Source organism: Oryx dammah, unplaced genomic scaffold (genome assembly GCF_014754425.2).
Source record: "Oryx dammah isolate SB20612 unplaced genomic scaffold, SCBI_Odam_1.1 HiC_scaffold_19, whole genome shotgun sequence".
Classification (NCBI taxonomy): domain Eukaryota; kingdom Metazoa; phylum Chordata; class Mammalia; order Artiodactyla; family Bovidae; genus Oryx; species Oryx dammah.
In genome coordinates this window covers 33,129,148-33,144,707 of record NW_024070203.1, presented here as the reverse complement: position 1 = coordinate 33,144,707, position 15,560 = coordinate 33,129,148, and the positions used below count along the sequence as shown (strand labels likewise).

At 43.9% G+C, this 15,560-nt stretch overlaps 2 protein-coding genes across 16 annotated transcripts in view; one reads left to right on the top strand and one right to left on the bottom strand.

The window, feature by feature from the left end:
• The first annotated feature begins 1,868 nt into the window (after positions 1 to 1,868).
• The window catches only part of PCMTD1 (protein-L-isoaspartate (D-aspartate) O-methyltransferase domain containing 1), a 48,107-nt gene continuing 34,415 nt past the window's right edge, over positions 1,869 to 15,560 (top strand). For 2 of the 15 annotated variants that reach the window (XM_040261204.1, XM_040261206.1), the window contains exons 1-2: positions 8,023 to 8,946; positions 12,830 to 12,956. The gene's annotated coding sequence lies outside the window, so the exon portion shown is untranslated. Of the gene's footprint in view, positions 2,606 to 2,673; positions 2,692 to 8,019; positions 8,947 to 11,464; positions 11,489 to 12,829; positions 12,977 to 15,560 lie in introns of those variants that run through there. The other 13 variants (XM_040261201.1, XM_040261197.1, XM_040261191.1 and 10 more) reach the window with 12 other exon arrangements.
• On the bottom strand, positions 2,922 to 4,558 carry LOC120878800 (vegetative cell wall protein gp1-like). The gene is made up of 2 exons (XM_040261681.1): positions 4,437 to 4,558; positions 2,922 to 3,393 (listed from the first exon to the last, which is right to left on the bottom strand). Exons 1-2 carry the CDS (start codon positions 4,556 to 4,558, stop codon positions 2,922 to 2,924), a joined length of 594 nt encoding a protein of 197 aa, XP_040117615.1.

Here is a 15,560-nt window from a genome sequence, read left to right as displayed (position 1 = left end):
TTTTATTAGAGAGGAAGTATTTATTTTTATTGTTTTTTTGGGGGGGGCGGGGAGAAGGCGATGGACTTGTAACTGTACTGAAAATAGTACAAGGAAATAAAATTGCAGAACAAAACATTTCCATATTTAGTAGGATTTAGTTCTGGATTTTCCCCAGATATTGCAGGTCAAATGAAAGATAGAAGGAAATTCTTCCAGGCCTCAGACCAGACTTGGCACTCATTATAAATCATAACCAAGGCCCGTTATGCAACAGAAGTGTTTGCAAATGACTAGATGATTTAAGGTTAATCTGGGCAACCCACAAAGACCTCCAATCCCTAGGTTGAAGAAAACAGGCAACAACTCTTGTCATGACTTTGGGAAATGTGAACTTCTAGGATGGTTACAGTAGTTTGTATTCTGAATTTGATTTCGTTTAATAAGCATTTGTTGAATGCTTTGCCAAGTACAAATTGGCACTTGCCATCTATCTGCCTCTACAATGATTAAATCATGAGCCCTTGCAGCTGCTGACCTTCAACATCCCCTGAAAGGAGTTCAGGGTGGAGATCAGGAATGAGGAAACCTGTGCTCTGGGAAGAACCCGTAGAACTGGTCTTCAATCAGATATTTTCAGAAGATTTTATGAGCCCTATTCCTGTATCTCCCCATAGCTAGAAAAGTACTAAACGCATCATTGATGACATCTGCTTCTTGTGATTAGCAGCAAGTCTGCCAAAATGCATATGTATCACTAAAATTATATGCAACACAAACCTTCACCCCTACCCCTGGAATAGTTCTTCAAGTGCTACCCGAAATGCTGTCTGTCTCCTGGGCTATAGCTCTCATTTCCCTGAATAAAACTTAACTCACAATGCTCATGTGGTGCTTTTTTCCCCCGCAGTAAACGGGCCTGATGTGTGCAAATTAGAGATTTTTGGATATCACAAGGCTCCTGGCTACCCAGGGTTCTGTATTCGCAGTGTATTCACTCTGGTTATTTTGTGCTTAAAGTTAAAACTGAAGCAACCTGGTGTGAAGAATTAATTTATGAAGGCAAGGGAGCAAGGGTTACTTTCCTGTTTCCAGGGCCAGACCTGCTGCAACTACAAGCCAAGAACTCTAGGAATAAACGGTCTTGTGGGAATCTAGATTAGTAAAGTCCAAATAAATTTCTAAGTAATTCCAGATGATGGAATAGTTTAAAATCCTATTAGCCATTCAACAAACGCAGAGTACCAGTCTTGCAGGAGACCCTGCACTGGGCGCTGGAGAGCAGCAGAGAACGAAGTGGGCCTGAGCGCAGACTTTGGGGATCACACACCAGTAGGAACGCACACTCACCAGAAGGAAATCATTCACGAAAAGTGCTAACTGGAAGGCCTACTCAGACATGGTTTGAAGGTGGAGAACCCTAGGAAGACCCTGAGCTGTCCCCTGATCTGCTGTCGAACACCTCACCCACAAGAACAGCACTGGGTCCTGTTTGATAATCCGTACTTACTAGCAGTCTTGTTATAAATGACCTGTGGTCAGCTTTCAAGCAATTGCGGAAGAGAAAAAAGAGGTCAATTACTCAGAAATTCCTATAATAGACTGCAGAAAGTAAACACAGAAAGAAATGGAAAAATCTGAGAAAATGCTGTGGCAGGTGTTTCAGCAGTTTTCCTAACTTGACCATTTTTAGTTATCTAGCCCATGGTAGGAGATTTTCGGGTGCTTAAGTTCCTGCTTGGTACGGCAGAAAGCGAAACTTCCGAGACTGCTACGTGGGCCCGTCACAGTTGGGACCTGGGGCCGGGCGCCGCAGATGGAGCGATCCTGCAGGAGACGCGGGAGGGCGGCCGCCAGGCCTGCATTCATGCTCAGTCCGCTGCAAATATAGCAGACGGGACAGCAAGTGCTCTGCTCGCCTGCGCTCTCGCAGGTTCTCCGCCAACAGCATCTGACTTAAACGCTTCCGTACACGGTCAGCGCGGCATCCCGGGCGCCCCAACTAGCTGCTCACCGGGAGGCCCACAGCGGAGGCGGCCCGCGGACCGCACGTTCGTAAGGCCCGCAGCCGCGGACACAGCCCTTCCGCCGGGCAGCCCTCGGTCTTGCCTCGGCTCGCGGCGCCGCCCACCCTGACTGACGTACAGGCGCCCACAGAGCGGCGGGAACCGCAGAGCAGCTGCAGATAGCGCCCGGGTCTCGATTCGGGGATCTACCAGAGAGCGCTGGAGAGCAGCTGCAACACGGAAGCCGCTTTCGCGGGCTTCCTTTTTCTGACGCCGCGTCCCGGGACCCTCGAGACCTCGCGCGGTTAGTGCCTGGGGGCGGGGCGACCCGAGGGGCGGTGCCGGATGGAGCGTCCCCGGGCCTTGTTGACATCGGCGTCCTCTCGCCCGCCGCCGTCCGCGCATGCCCGGTCGCCGCCGGCTCCGAGGCCGCGGCGCTCGGGCTTCCCCGACCTGCGTCCCGGCCCCGCCCCTCCCCCCGGCGGCGGCGGCGGCGGCGGGGGTGGCTGCTGCGGCGGACTTGTTTTGGCGGCGGCGCTGGCTGCTGAGGAGCCAGCCGAGCGAGACCCAGCGCCTCACTAGCACCGGCTGCGGCGGGCCCACCGACCGCGTCGCCACAGGTAAGGCCTCCGTCGAGGACTGAGGGCGGGGGCGGGGCCCAAGGGTCCGGTCCGAGGGGCCGGATGGGGAGATGGAGGCTGCAGGGGTGAGTCCCGGAGGGTGGTCGCTGGCCCGGAGGCTGAGGGGCGTGAGGGAGGTTGGGGGTCGGGTGGGTCAGGGCCCGGGAGTCGAGAAGGGGCATGTGGGGTCTGTGTCGGGGTTCTGGGCCAGGCGGCTGAGGTCGAGGTGGGGCTAAGGTCGAGGGGCAGCTGAGGCCGGGGGTCCAAGGAATCGGAAGGGTCGTGGGGGCTGGGGCCGGGGGTCGGGTCCGAGCAGCTAAGGTGGTCGAGGGAGCCGGCGGGTGGAGGGAGACTGGGGTCCGGGGGTCTCAGGAGTCAGAAGGGTCGCGGGGGCCGGGGCGCGGGGCCGGGCTGGCGAGGGGTGTCGAGGGGGCCGGGGGTCTAAGCAGTCGGAAGGGTCGCGGGGGCCGGCGTTGGGGGCCGGGGGTCGGGGCCTGGCGGCTGAAGAGGTCGAGGGGACCTGGGGGTGGAGGGAGGCTGGGGCCCCGGGTTCTAAGGAGTCGGAAGGGTTGGGGGGGGCCGGGGGTCGGGGCTGGGCTGCCGAGGGGCGTCGAGGGGGCCCGGGGTCTAAGGAGTGGGGAGGGTCGCGGGGGCCGGGGTCGCGCCCGTCGCTGGGCAGTTCCCCGCCCCCGAGACTGTGTTGTTGTCTTGGAGGAGGCGGACCTGCCCGCTGGGGCCGGAGCGGAGGGGAGGGGGTGTTGGGGCTGGAGCGGCGCAGCTTGTTCCCACTTTCGGTTTTGGGGTTGGGCGGTTACTCGTGTGAAGTGTGGGCTGGCCCTTAGGGGGTTTCCAGCGCCCGCGTGGAGGGGACCCAGGAACAGGGCAGCAAGGAGGGAGGATTGTACGAGTCCGCGGCCATTCCCCACTCCAATACTATGCTTTCATCTGTCTTTAACATTTAGAGAACCTAACTATGTTTTTTATGTTACTTACTAGAATCATTTGGGTATGGAGGAGGTACAGTTTGTGCCAATAGTTTTTTCTCCTAGTTTTTAATTTACCTTTATTACTAAAGTATTCCATGCTCTTTGAAGAAAAAAATTTAGCAGCCTAACCATACAGAAGTCTCCTTCCCCTCACCCCCCTCACTCTCACCCATTTCCTCTTCCTCCCTTAATACCCAGAGTGTAATCAGTCTTAAAGTGTGGTGTTTTGCCTTTAAGGATTTTTCATTGCATATTAAACTTATTGTAAATCGACTATACTTCAAGTAGACAAAAACAAAAAACAAAATGGGATCATACATAGCACATAGTTTTTATTGGTCAACAATATCACGATTATTTCCCTTTTTTTTTTTTTACATTCCTCATTCTTTCAATAAACTACAGAGCTATATATGTACATTTAACTGCTGTTATTGTTATTATTTCTATTATTTCTATAATCTTAGCTTTCAATAAAGTCTACAAAGTGATACTTTGAAACATAATAAAACTTTAAGAATGTCTGAGGCCAGTTGAGGATACTTACATATTAGAAAATTGAGTAATATGTTTACATAGAACTTAATGGCAGCTTGCAGGAGGATTGGATGACTTCACAAAGCAGGATACTGAAATAGTTTCTTTTTTTTTTTTTTTTTTTTAAGTGTACTTTTCAGAGTAAACTTAAATTCCATAGGGCTAGTTGAAAGCAAATTCTGTCACTCAAAGGAAAACTGGACTGTGTATGAGGAGGAGGCAGGATAGAAGGCCAGCGGCCCACAGGTTCGTGTTTCAGGCCAGTAGGAGGTTAGCTCTTAAGTGGAAGGGTGACCCTAGCTGCTTACCATTCAGTAAGATAGAAAGCTAGGAAGTTGCTATTAAGTTTTATAGTTCTGTGTGCAGACGCTGGAGGCTTTGGTGATTTAATCACTGCCCTGTGCTTATTGAAAATGTATAGCATGTTCATCTTGCCTTCCAGGGAGGACGACTTAGTAAGGGATTCACATGGAACCACTTGATTCTCAGCATATGTAGCCGGCCATCTTAGGCCCAGCTGTGTAGCATTTTATTATTTGGGAAACTATGTTCAGAAGGAATCAGAAACATCCATGGCATTTTTAGTTATCGTGGCTGGTAATAGAAGTACTCTTTCATGTATTTCTCACAGCCTAGGTGGCATGCTGTCCATTCTATGGATTTTTAAACAGAGGCTCTCAAAGTCAACTGCTCAAAACCCTGTTACCTTTTTACTGGTAGTGGCTAAATTAGACTTGGGCATGCTTCATGCTCCACACATGCTGCCAAGAGCATGTGGTTTGCTCTGCCGTGCTACCTCCCATTAGTGAAAATGACCTCACAAAATCACTGATCTCGGAATTTCCTTCTCCTTTTTGGCTTGGAAATGTTACTTAAGAGTAGAGACATGAATATAATTGTGTGCATTGAAAAATAATCTAAAGGATAGTTAGTGTGAATCTCTAGTGATATCTATTTAGATGAGGTTTCTGATGGTGTGTTATTAAAATATTGAATACCTTGGAGTGATGCCGTTAAGCGGGAAGATGGGGATTGTGTTACTTTAGTCTTTGGTTACTCCACTAGATGCCATGCTCATTTGGGCATCACAGTAAATTGTAGCTCTTACAGATACTTTTATTCTGTTCCTTAAAGACTAATCTCATTTCATTTAGAATTTTTTATGAACCAAGTTACACTCTTTGTAAACTAATATGATGAAAAGAATACAAAGAGGGCCCTAAAAAGATTGATTTCCATATTTATTTTGGTCTGCTAAAACTACATCGTGACTGGCAGTTTAATAGCATCTATGTCATAATGTTATGGTTATTAATCTGTTTTGGTTTTCTGGCATGTGTGAAAACTGGTTTAAAGAAATAAGGCAAATACTGAAGTTAAAGTGTGATAGTTGTAATATATATGTATTTGAGAAGAAACCCACGTATAGGAAAATATTTGAGCTTTTATTCTTGGCAGTTGTTAAAGGATGTAATTAGATGCACATTTAAGTGGCTAATCTGCCATCGCTTGTCTCTTGGACGACTCATGCTGGATGTAAGTGGGTTTATAGTTGTGGGATATAAACAACAATGCAACGCCAGCAAGATGTCTTTAGGACACACTGGTACCCCCAGCCCTAGGAGGATGGGGAGTCCAGTACTGTGTGTGCATATTCTCAGAAATTAGTAAGAGAAGTCTTATGACTGGTGGGTAGGAATAAAAAGTTTTCCAGTTTAGCCTAAAAAATCCTTTCCTTGGCGGGGGGTGCATTCATGAGTAGCCAGAAATCAATAAACTTTTACATCCTATGAATGGTAACAGTAGCATCAACATCACCTAGAGTTTAAAATCGAGATGGGATTTAAAAGCTAAGTGTAAAACAACTCTGGAATTGCCGAAAGGACTTGTTCCCTGACAACTTTATTTCTAAGGAGAAGCTAGTTCAGATGCAAGATCTTGAAGACAGAATTAGAGGGGAGAAAAATCTGAGAGTTGGCCCTCAGTGTAGACAGAGGGGAGTCAGCTATCTGGATGGAGGTCAAGGGAAATAAGAATGTGAAAGTTACAGTTCTCTGAGCTTAGAGATACTGAAAAAAAGTATGTCTGGGGGTTGAGTTGGAATAATTAACACTATGTGGTAACCTGCAGGCTCTTGTAAACCCTTAATGACCACAGTATCATGAGTCAGTTGAGTGTGTAATCTCAAGTGCAGTGAGCATCTGAGAACTGTGGGCTGTGAAGTACCCTGAGGCCCTTGTCTTCCCTGTTCTCCTCCTGGCCAGCATCTCGGACTCCTGGGCCCTGTGACTTTTGTTTTCTCACCTCACTGAGGTACAGGTAACTTGAGAGGGCCTCCTCATCTCCCTTTGGGAGCTTTGTTTTCTCCCTTTTGGCCACCACAGGTCCCTTGTTCCCACTATTCTTTCCCTCTTTGCAAGGCCCGAGTTCTACATAGCTTCATTTTCTTTCCAAAGCTTCAGACTTGGCCTTTAACTTGGTTTCCTTGAAAAACTTTTAAGTGGCTGTCATTTTGTTATCTTGAATCAAATACATTTAGAACTGAAGTGTTTTGTTTGCAGATTTAATTTTTTTTTCTCCATGAACTTGTTTATATTAATCATCACGTTTTCTTAGTCATCTGGACTCAAAGGACGTCTTTGATTCCTCACTTTACTTTTTTTAGAAATGATTTGTCATTTTAGTGCACATTGTTCCTGATTTTCCTGTCTTGCATTTTCACAGCGGTGAGTTTTAATCCCTTTGCTTCAGCTGTCGTTAACAGGAGACAACCACAATCTCTAAGTTTGTGCCATCCATCATACATACTGCTATCAAGTTAACTGTCCTAAATGCAGCCCTGATCATTTTTTTCCCTGCAGGGAACTAAGCAGAGCTCCAGATTTACCTTTTCTTCTGACAGTCACTGTGCTGGCGTGCTTTGTCTCATTTGGTCCTCATGAGAGCTTTATGTCTTAGGTACTGTTGTGCCACTTTGCAGGGAAAGAATTTGGGACTTCATGAACCTGAAGGAGTTGCTAATAGGTGGAAGACCTGGAGTTTGAATCTCAAGCCTGTCTACCGGTTTTGTGTTCTTGAAGAGTTCTGTACCTCTACCCAATGGCTCTTGATCAACTCTGGGATATAGTCCTTGTTCTTCACCTTTGCCTTTCAGAAGTGCCTTACCTGGCCCCAGCATTCCTTCTCACATTTGTTTCTTGTTTTATTCAAGCTTTTGGTTTCTTAATACATTTTCTTTCAGGATTTACTCCCTTTCCCGTGTCTGCTTTTCAAGGAGGTCCCTGTGCAGAAAGGCTAGCTGATGGGCTGTATTTCCCTAGGGCTCCTCTTCCCTGTCTGCTAGCGAGGTATTTTCTCATTCATATAGTTGTTAACCTCCTGATGAGAACCTTCTACTCTGAATTTTGAGTACTCTAACAGTTGTAATTGGATTGTAAAATGTTAGAAAGCAGAAAATGTGTTGTAGACGCTTAGGAGACGTGTGTGAATGAAAATGATCTCTGGTCACCTGCCCCATTAATGGTAACTTAAGTAGTTCTTTATTTTAGTTGGTAGATGATACAATAGTTTAATGGAGTTTTTAATTTTGTGTATGTAACAAAACTGGATTTCCTTGTTGTAGGCTATCAAATGAGTTGAATTTTCAGACTCATTTCTAGGTAATTGTGATAAGTAATTTATTTGTAAAACTACTTATAAGTGTTCTTTTACATGCACATGTCTAACCTTGAGTTTATCATGGTTAATGATTACCATGCAGAGGTTAAAAATTTATATTTCTCTGTATTGGCTTTTGGAGAAGGAAATGGCAACCCACTCTGGTATTCTTGCCTGGAGAAGTCCATGGACAGAGGAGCCTGGCGGGCCACAGTCCATGGAGTCACAAACACCCATACAGCATTGAGCAACTAAACAACAACAACATATTACCTTTGTATCTTGTATTACAATTTAGGTATCACATTACTGTAAGTACTGTATTAATGTAAGTATTTTATTAAGTGATTTGTTTTTGCTTTGTTATATAAAAATATAACCCTTTCTGGTAGAAGTTGAGAATGTAGGCTATCTCAGTGATAGCATTGGAGTTTAATAAAAGTGTTTATAAAAGTTTATAAAAAAAGTGTTTAAATAATGAAAGTGTTACTGATTCTCAGGCTAATCAGTTTGTCAGTCTTCCAGCTCTCAACTTTATAAAGGATTAAAATAATCATAAATACTTCCCTGAAGATAAAAGTTGTAAGCAAGTTTATAATAATTGATTGATTTTAAAAACATATAGTCACATGGGTCAAGGTATAAGTGTTATAAAAAGTTAATAGACTGAAAGTGACTCCTCCTCCACCTCCTGTTTTCCCTACTGAGAGGTAGTCACTTATCTCTGGAATGATATAGAAGAAGCAGTTTGTTTATAAGTATATTTGAATAAATATTTTTCTTTCAAGTTATGATGAGGAATAATATATTGCAAATAGTTTCACTTGCATTTTTCACTCAGTGTATCTCTGATATTCCATAATAGTAGACAGAGAATTTCTTCATTCTTTAAAATTTTTTTGCAGCCTCAAAGGATCAGCTGTATATCACTACATATATAGACTATATATATGTAATCATTTATTTAACCATATTCCCTACTGATGGACATTTAGATTGTTTCCTATTCTTTACTGTTACACACATCCATTGAAGCAACTGTTTGAAGGAAGAGAAATAAAAACTGGAAGATCTTTCTAGAGGAAAATAAAATTTGAAAGTTAAAATGGCTGTTTCTTGGTGGAGAATCAGATGGATGCCTTTTGAGGCTGCTGATGACGGGTGAGTGAATGGAGAGAAGAAGGGGACCATGTGAGGATGCTGGGAGCTGTTGACAGCCTAATGGGAAGAAGGGGGGATGGCAGTGGTGAATGGCAGCAGCTCCCGGGACCAATTGTCTGCTCTGGGCGAGGCCAGCTATGCCTGTGTTTACAAGTTCTGTGCTCAGAAATGATTCTTGATACCTGGAAAATCATCTCTGGGACTGTGGCTTATAGTAGTATATCTAACATAGGCAACCTTTTCAGGGAATGGAATAAGATATCTGGGTATTGCCTGGAAGGAAATGTCATGGCCAACAACACAATATATTTTATGAGGTCATTAACTTTTTTACTGTAATATTGTGTGTTCAGAGATAAGATTTAAAGTACTGAAATAAATGAAGTTAAATTCTTCCTTCAGCAAACCTCTGCCATCCACATCTGTTCCTCATGGGTTGCTTGGGTAATAATGATGGCTTTTTAACAGTGTGGTGTGAGTCCTTTCAGAGTTTATGTATAAACAAAAATAACATTCATGCATCTTAGACACGTCAGTCAGAATCCTACTGAATGGCAAGTAATGGTAAGACTAATGAAGGTCAGAATTGTATGGATTAACAAGTAAGCGATGGAGGGTACCAGGTAGACAGTGAGTACTCCTTGATTCCTTCAGACCAAGGGTGCTCTGAATGCAGAGTGGTGGTGTACAGCATGTGTCAGCTGCTGAAGTGGTACAGCTGTTCTACCAGGTTACTCCTAACTGGTCCAGGAAGGTTTCCCAGGCTGTGCTTCATCTGTGGTGGTGTAGTAAGCATTGGCTTACTGAATAGCGTTACTGAACAGGATAATAAAAGGTCATTTATTTTTGTTCATCTACGGACCCCCACCACATATAATAGCTATATGAATTCACTGTAGAAAGACTAGAAGATATGGATAAAAAAGAAATAGATCATTGGAAATGCAATCATTGGGATGGTGTCTCCTTTAGTTAATTCTCAGAGATTTCTGTATTAATGAGAACACCAGCTAGAAGAGCCCAGCTTTATAAATCCTGCTGTCCAATAAGACAGATATATTTACTTGGTGATAGAAGCTTGGAAATTGTGATCACTTGAGTTTTCTCTGACCTGCACGCTCTGCCAGATAACCAGGGCTGTGTCAGGGCCTCGGCTTAGCTGTCAGGTTGTTTGTGCACGTGGTCAAGTGCTGAGCGGTGTAGCTGTTGCGAGGGAGCCCGCTGTGTCAGTGGGTGTTAGTACCCTCCTCTATTGCTGGGTTAATAGTTCAGAGCTCTTACTCTGATAACAAATCATTGTATTTTTGTAGTCCATCTTTAAAATACTGGACCTTAAGTGCCTTAGAAATATTTAGAAATGCCATAGCTCTAAAAAAACACACAAAGACACCCACACGAGTGAGCCTTTCTTTGTCAGTTTTTATTTTTATTTTTTAATTTTTTTTCTTTTATTTATTTATTTATTTATTTATTTTTTAAATTTATTTTTAATTTTTACTTTACAATTCTGTATTGGTTTGTCAGTTTTTAGGAGGGTGTAGTTTATCACCCTCCTTAGTCCCCTGTTTGCATTGTAGTCTCTTGATGACTAGAGTAGATTTTTAAATTCATGGTCAGTCATCTCGATACTCAAATATAGGAGCAAGTTTTGGAATACATGAAAGTAATTACTACAATTTTACTTTTAAGAAAAAGTCAGGCAGTGGTCTGTAGTGATTTAACGTATGTTGTAAAAACATACATTGTGAAAGAATTACTTTAAATACTTCTAAACCATTTTAATGGTTTAATGGACTTGACTTTTTTCCTGCAAATAGAGTGATTTTGAACCTTTATTTTTTGAACCGCAGAAATTAGAAATGGAAAAAGAAAGATTTAGGCTTTTCTACAGTAATTAATATAAATATCTATATTGTATCTGTTTCTGAAATTGGTTTGGTTCTGAAGGAAAGGAAGGGAAATCACCATGGTCCTAAACCAGCTGAGTTACCTCACTGTTGATGGCAAAAAAGCTTTCTGCAGGCTTTCTTCTTGTTAAGGAATTATTCAGTTGTCACTTTATTTTAATAACCCCTGGTTTTATTGTGCCTCCCTGGTACATTTTATATATATGTGGTCCACACCTGCACACAGACATGCCTGAATGCCCTGTTTTCACAGACGCCGTTCCCTGTGCTGCCTCAGGAAGTCTCACAGGTGTGTGGCCCATGCTCCTGTGAGCTGTATAGTGCGTGTGTGCTCACTCGGTCGTGTCTGACTCTTTGCAACCCCGTGGACTGTAGCTCATCAGGCTCCTCTGCCCATGGGATTCTCCAGGCAAAAATACTGGAGTGGGTTGCCATTTCTTTCTTCAGGGGATATTCCTGACCCAGGGATTGAACCTGCATCGCAGGCAGTTTCTTTACCACTGAGCCACCTGGAAACCATATCTGGGAGCTGTGCGGTATGAGATGCTAATATTTTGGTGCTTTAACATTTTCACGCTTTCTTGTAACTATTTATTTAATCTTTCCAACAGCCTTGTCAAAGAGGATCTTGTCTGGTGAGTATCACTAGTCTCATTTTTATAGATGCAGGAATTGAGACTCAGAGTTACTTCCTTGTCCTGAGTCTTCTTTTCTTTCTTGTGAAATGATCTGCAGTCTTCAAGGACAAAGGGCTTGATGTAAGAATAGACCTTGAACTCAAAGCCTTTTCTGTCTCCTAAGCAAGTTAGGTAACCCCTTTCCTTGGAAGTAATACTGTTACACAGAGTTTTGAGATAATGTACATAAAAATGCCAAAACTTAATATACAGTAACTGTTCAGCTAATGACAGTTGCACTAACGATAAAGATAATGTTTTAGGAGTCACATACTACTTTTCAAAGATTATAGGACCTCACGCGGTGGCTCAGTGGTAAAGAACCGCCTGCCAATGCAAGAGACATGGTTTCAATCCCTGGGTTGGGAAGATCCCCTGGAGTAGGAAACTGAACCCACTCCAGTATTCTTGCCTGGGAAATTCCATGGACAGAGGAGCCTGGTGGGCTATAGTCCATGGGGTCCCAAAGAGTCAGACATGACTTAGCAGCTAAACAGTAATAGGAGTCACACACTATTCAGAGATTATGAGACCTCACATAGCAGTAGTTTAAATGAGAGGCCAGGCCTGGGAGCAGTCTCACATCAGTATTGTGTGGGCAGAGTCGAAAGGAGAGAGAGCCTTGGAGGAGCCAGGAGAGCAGTGGTTCTGGAGCCACGTCAGGTCCACATGGTCATGTGTAAAATCGCAAATTTGAGTCATCTGGTCAACAAGAAACTAGAAATTCCTACAGGGAAAGGGAAAGACAGAATTCTAAACTGGAGCATGTGTCCTGCCTGCGTTGGTCCCTGAGGTGTTCCTAACATACTGTTGTCACTAATGTTTTTGGTAATGATCTGGGACCATCAAGAAATGTTGACTTACATCAGATGTTTTCTAAGATTGTGGAACTGTCACACTATAGGAAGACTTTCATCAATTTATTTTACTCTTTGAAGCTTAAAGAACTATCTTTCAGTTGTCTGTGGCGTTAGTTCTTTTGGCTGTCTGTGGTGGTAGAGAAAATGAATCTTACTAAATTTGAATATGTACATTTTATTTGATTCTTAAAACAGAATAGTTGATAGTAAGGTTCATGGTCAGTGTTAAGGTAAAGGCCAGGAATTTAGAACTTCATAAATATGTTTGATTCTGGGCCTTTTTCTCACTTAGTTCAAAGCTTATTTATAAAGTTCAGTGTCTGCTTGCTTCCTTTTATATCCATAATCGCTCTGTTGTGCAGAGTGTTATTAAAATCAAGTCCTGCTCTTAATTGTCTTAATATCCTTTTTGCTCACACGTCTTTCCATTCATTTTTAGTGATAACACACAAAGCACCACCTGCAGGGCAGTGTGTTCTTAAAAGCGTGCTCCCTCTTGAGGCCAATCTGGGTCATACTGCATTCAAGTTTGGACAGTTCTGAATCTGCTGCAAATATCCTGAAAGGTACCAGCAACTGAGAAAAGGTGCCAACTCTCACATATGGGGTCTTACTCATGCTTTCCTCACTTTCCGTCAGCACTCAGAATCTGTGTAGTGGCTTCCTACTGTCCTAAAAGCAAGGTCAGGAATGAAGCAGATTGTTGCCCTAAGTGGTTTTAAGCTTGAGCACAGTTTCTCCCAATGGTATAATATATTAGGAATGCTAAAGTTTTTTTGTGATACTGCTCAGGGTTGGGCATACATTGTCTAAGAAAAAAATGATACATGGCTTAAGAATAACCAAAGCAAAACATTGATGGTTTTATTTGTTGTAGTGTTTACAGTTAGTACATCAAGTGGAATTTCAGGGTCACCTTTAAAGTCCTTGTGCAGTTAGTGTGTGGTATAGTTGTTATTGTTTCAGAGGCCTTTAGATTGTCTTCACGTGATCATGCCTTTTACTTAAGAGAAATGAATACCAAGTTCTATAAAGGAACATGAGCAAATCTCTTGCCGATTATACTGTGATCTCGTTTCTTTTCCTGTATCTTGGGTGAGTAATAGGTGGGAATGGATTCAGTCCTTAAGTGTACAGATTTACTTCCCCATGGAGCAGCGTTCTACTATAGAGTTTGGGTGGTATGGCAGACAGGTAATGCCTCCTTCCCCAAGATGTTCTTGTGTTAATTCCTGGGCCCTGTCACAGTGTCATCCTGTATGGCCAAGGGGAATTAAGGTTGCTGATTAGCTGATTTTAAGATGGGGAGAGTATCCTGTATTACTCTGATGGGCCCAGTGTAATCACAGGGTTCCTTAAAAGTGGAAGGAGGAGGCACAGTGAGCACTCAGCCTGATGGGGCTGCTTGGAAGACAGAGGAAAGGGCCATAAGCCAAAGAAAGCAGGCAGACAGCAGAGAAGTTGTTGTGGTGCCTCCTTGATGGAAGTTGCCAGCAATCTGCTCTTTGGGGTACCAGGCAGAGATGTTCACGGAGAGGTGTTTCACCAGATGCCGCTTTCCACCAGATGCCCATGGGGGCTGCTGAGGGAACTGGGTGCAGGGACCTCTGCTGAGCTGTGGGAGCCTGGCAAGAGATGACCGGACTGTCCAAGGTCAGGAGTCTCCAAGAGGAGTGAGGCAGAAAGTTAAGGTGAGGACCTGAGAGGAACAGGAGAGAATGAGAAGGAAGCATTATTTGTGGGGCCTGTTTGGTTTGGGAAGAGGGTGGTCCCGACACGTGTCAGCAAACTGACCCATTGGTTAAACTGGGCCAGCAGTTATGTGTAGCCTGCAAACTAAGAATGATGTTTACATTTTCAAATGGTTGGGAAAAAACCAGGAAAAGTAATATTTTATGATGTGAAAATTGTATGTAATCAGGTTTCAAGTGTCCATAAATCAACCTTCTGAAACACTGCCACCCTGTTTGACTTACAAGCTGGTTGTGGCTGCTTTGCTCTGGAAGCACAGTTCAGAAGCTGTGATGGAAACTGTGGCCTGCAAATCCTAAAATACGTGCGGTCTGACCTTTTACAGGAGCTCAAGGCCTGAAGGTTAAGTACAGTGGTGGAAGGGTCAGTGATTCGATACAAGACATGCTTGGAGAATGAGATGAGGACCTGGAGGGCAGTTGGAGCAGCTCCTCCGAGATTCGGCAGTGCAGTTGTTGGGGCTTTGGAGTTTGAACAGTTGTGAGGGTACCCAGGATGATGGTTAAGTCTGGCAGCAGAGGACCTGCAGCTCAGATGCCAGAGTCCTTGCTGATGACGGGGCCTGGACCCTTAGGGCCTTCAGTGCCGATGGGGAGGTCGACAGAGTGAAAAGCAGTCCTTGTCAATCTTCTAGGCCTTCATAAACGAGGGGTGTGTGTGTGTGTGTGTATGTTCTCAACATACACATAAATACTGTAAACTCATACCATGTGTTCAGATTGATTCCTCCAATTCCATCCAGCTCACAAGATATACCCTCATGGTGTGTATGTTGAGAAGTTTGTATGTAGCTCACTGTTTACTCTTCACAAGTTGATGATGTGGTTATTTTTCCATTTTATAGACAGGGAAACTGAAGACCACAGGTTAAACAACTGGCCTGAGATGCATGGTCAGTAAATGACATCAGATGCTTTCCTTCCCTCTGATTTGAACTTTCTTTGGAACCAAGAGTCCAAAAGACAGGAAAAGGAGGAAATGAGAGGTTGAGGAGAAGGAAGGAGAGCCGAATTGAACATCTTTTCAGCTAAGAGAATGGGAAGTTCTTCTGAGTGAGGGTTCAAGAGCCTGTGGGCCAGCTGTTGTGTTTCAGGAAGGTTCATGGCTTGACAGACCGGATTTGAGTTGTGGCTCAGCCCTTGCTATCTGTGAGCTTGTCTCGTGGTCTCTGAGCTCTGTCCTCCTCAGTAAAATAAAGTTGGTGCCTCTTCATAGGTATGCTGAAGATACAGACTCCAGTGCTTAGTAGGTAGTAGGTGCATAGGAAATTGCCCATGTGTATGTTACCACTGTTGAAACAAGGGTAAGGTTTATATTACCATTGATGTAGAGTTAAGTGGATGTTCTCAGCAATATTTGGCATGGAGTAGTGAAGCCTAGCTTATCCTATTCTTTTTCTGTATTCTCTTATATCTATT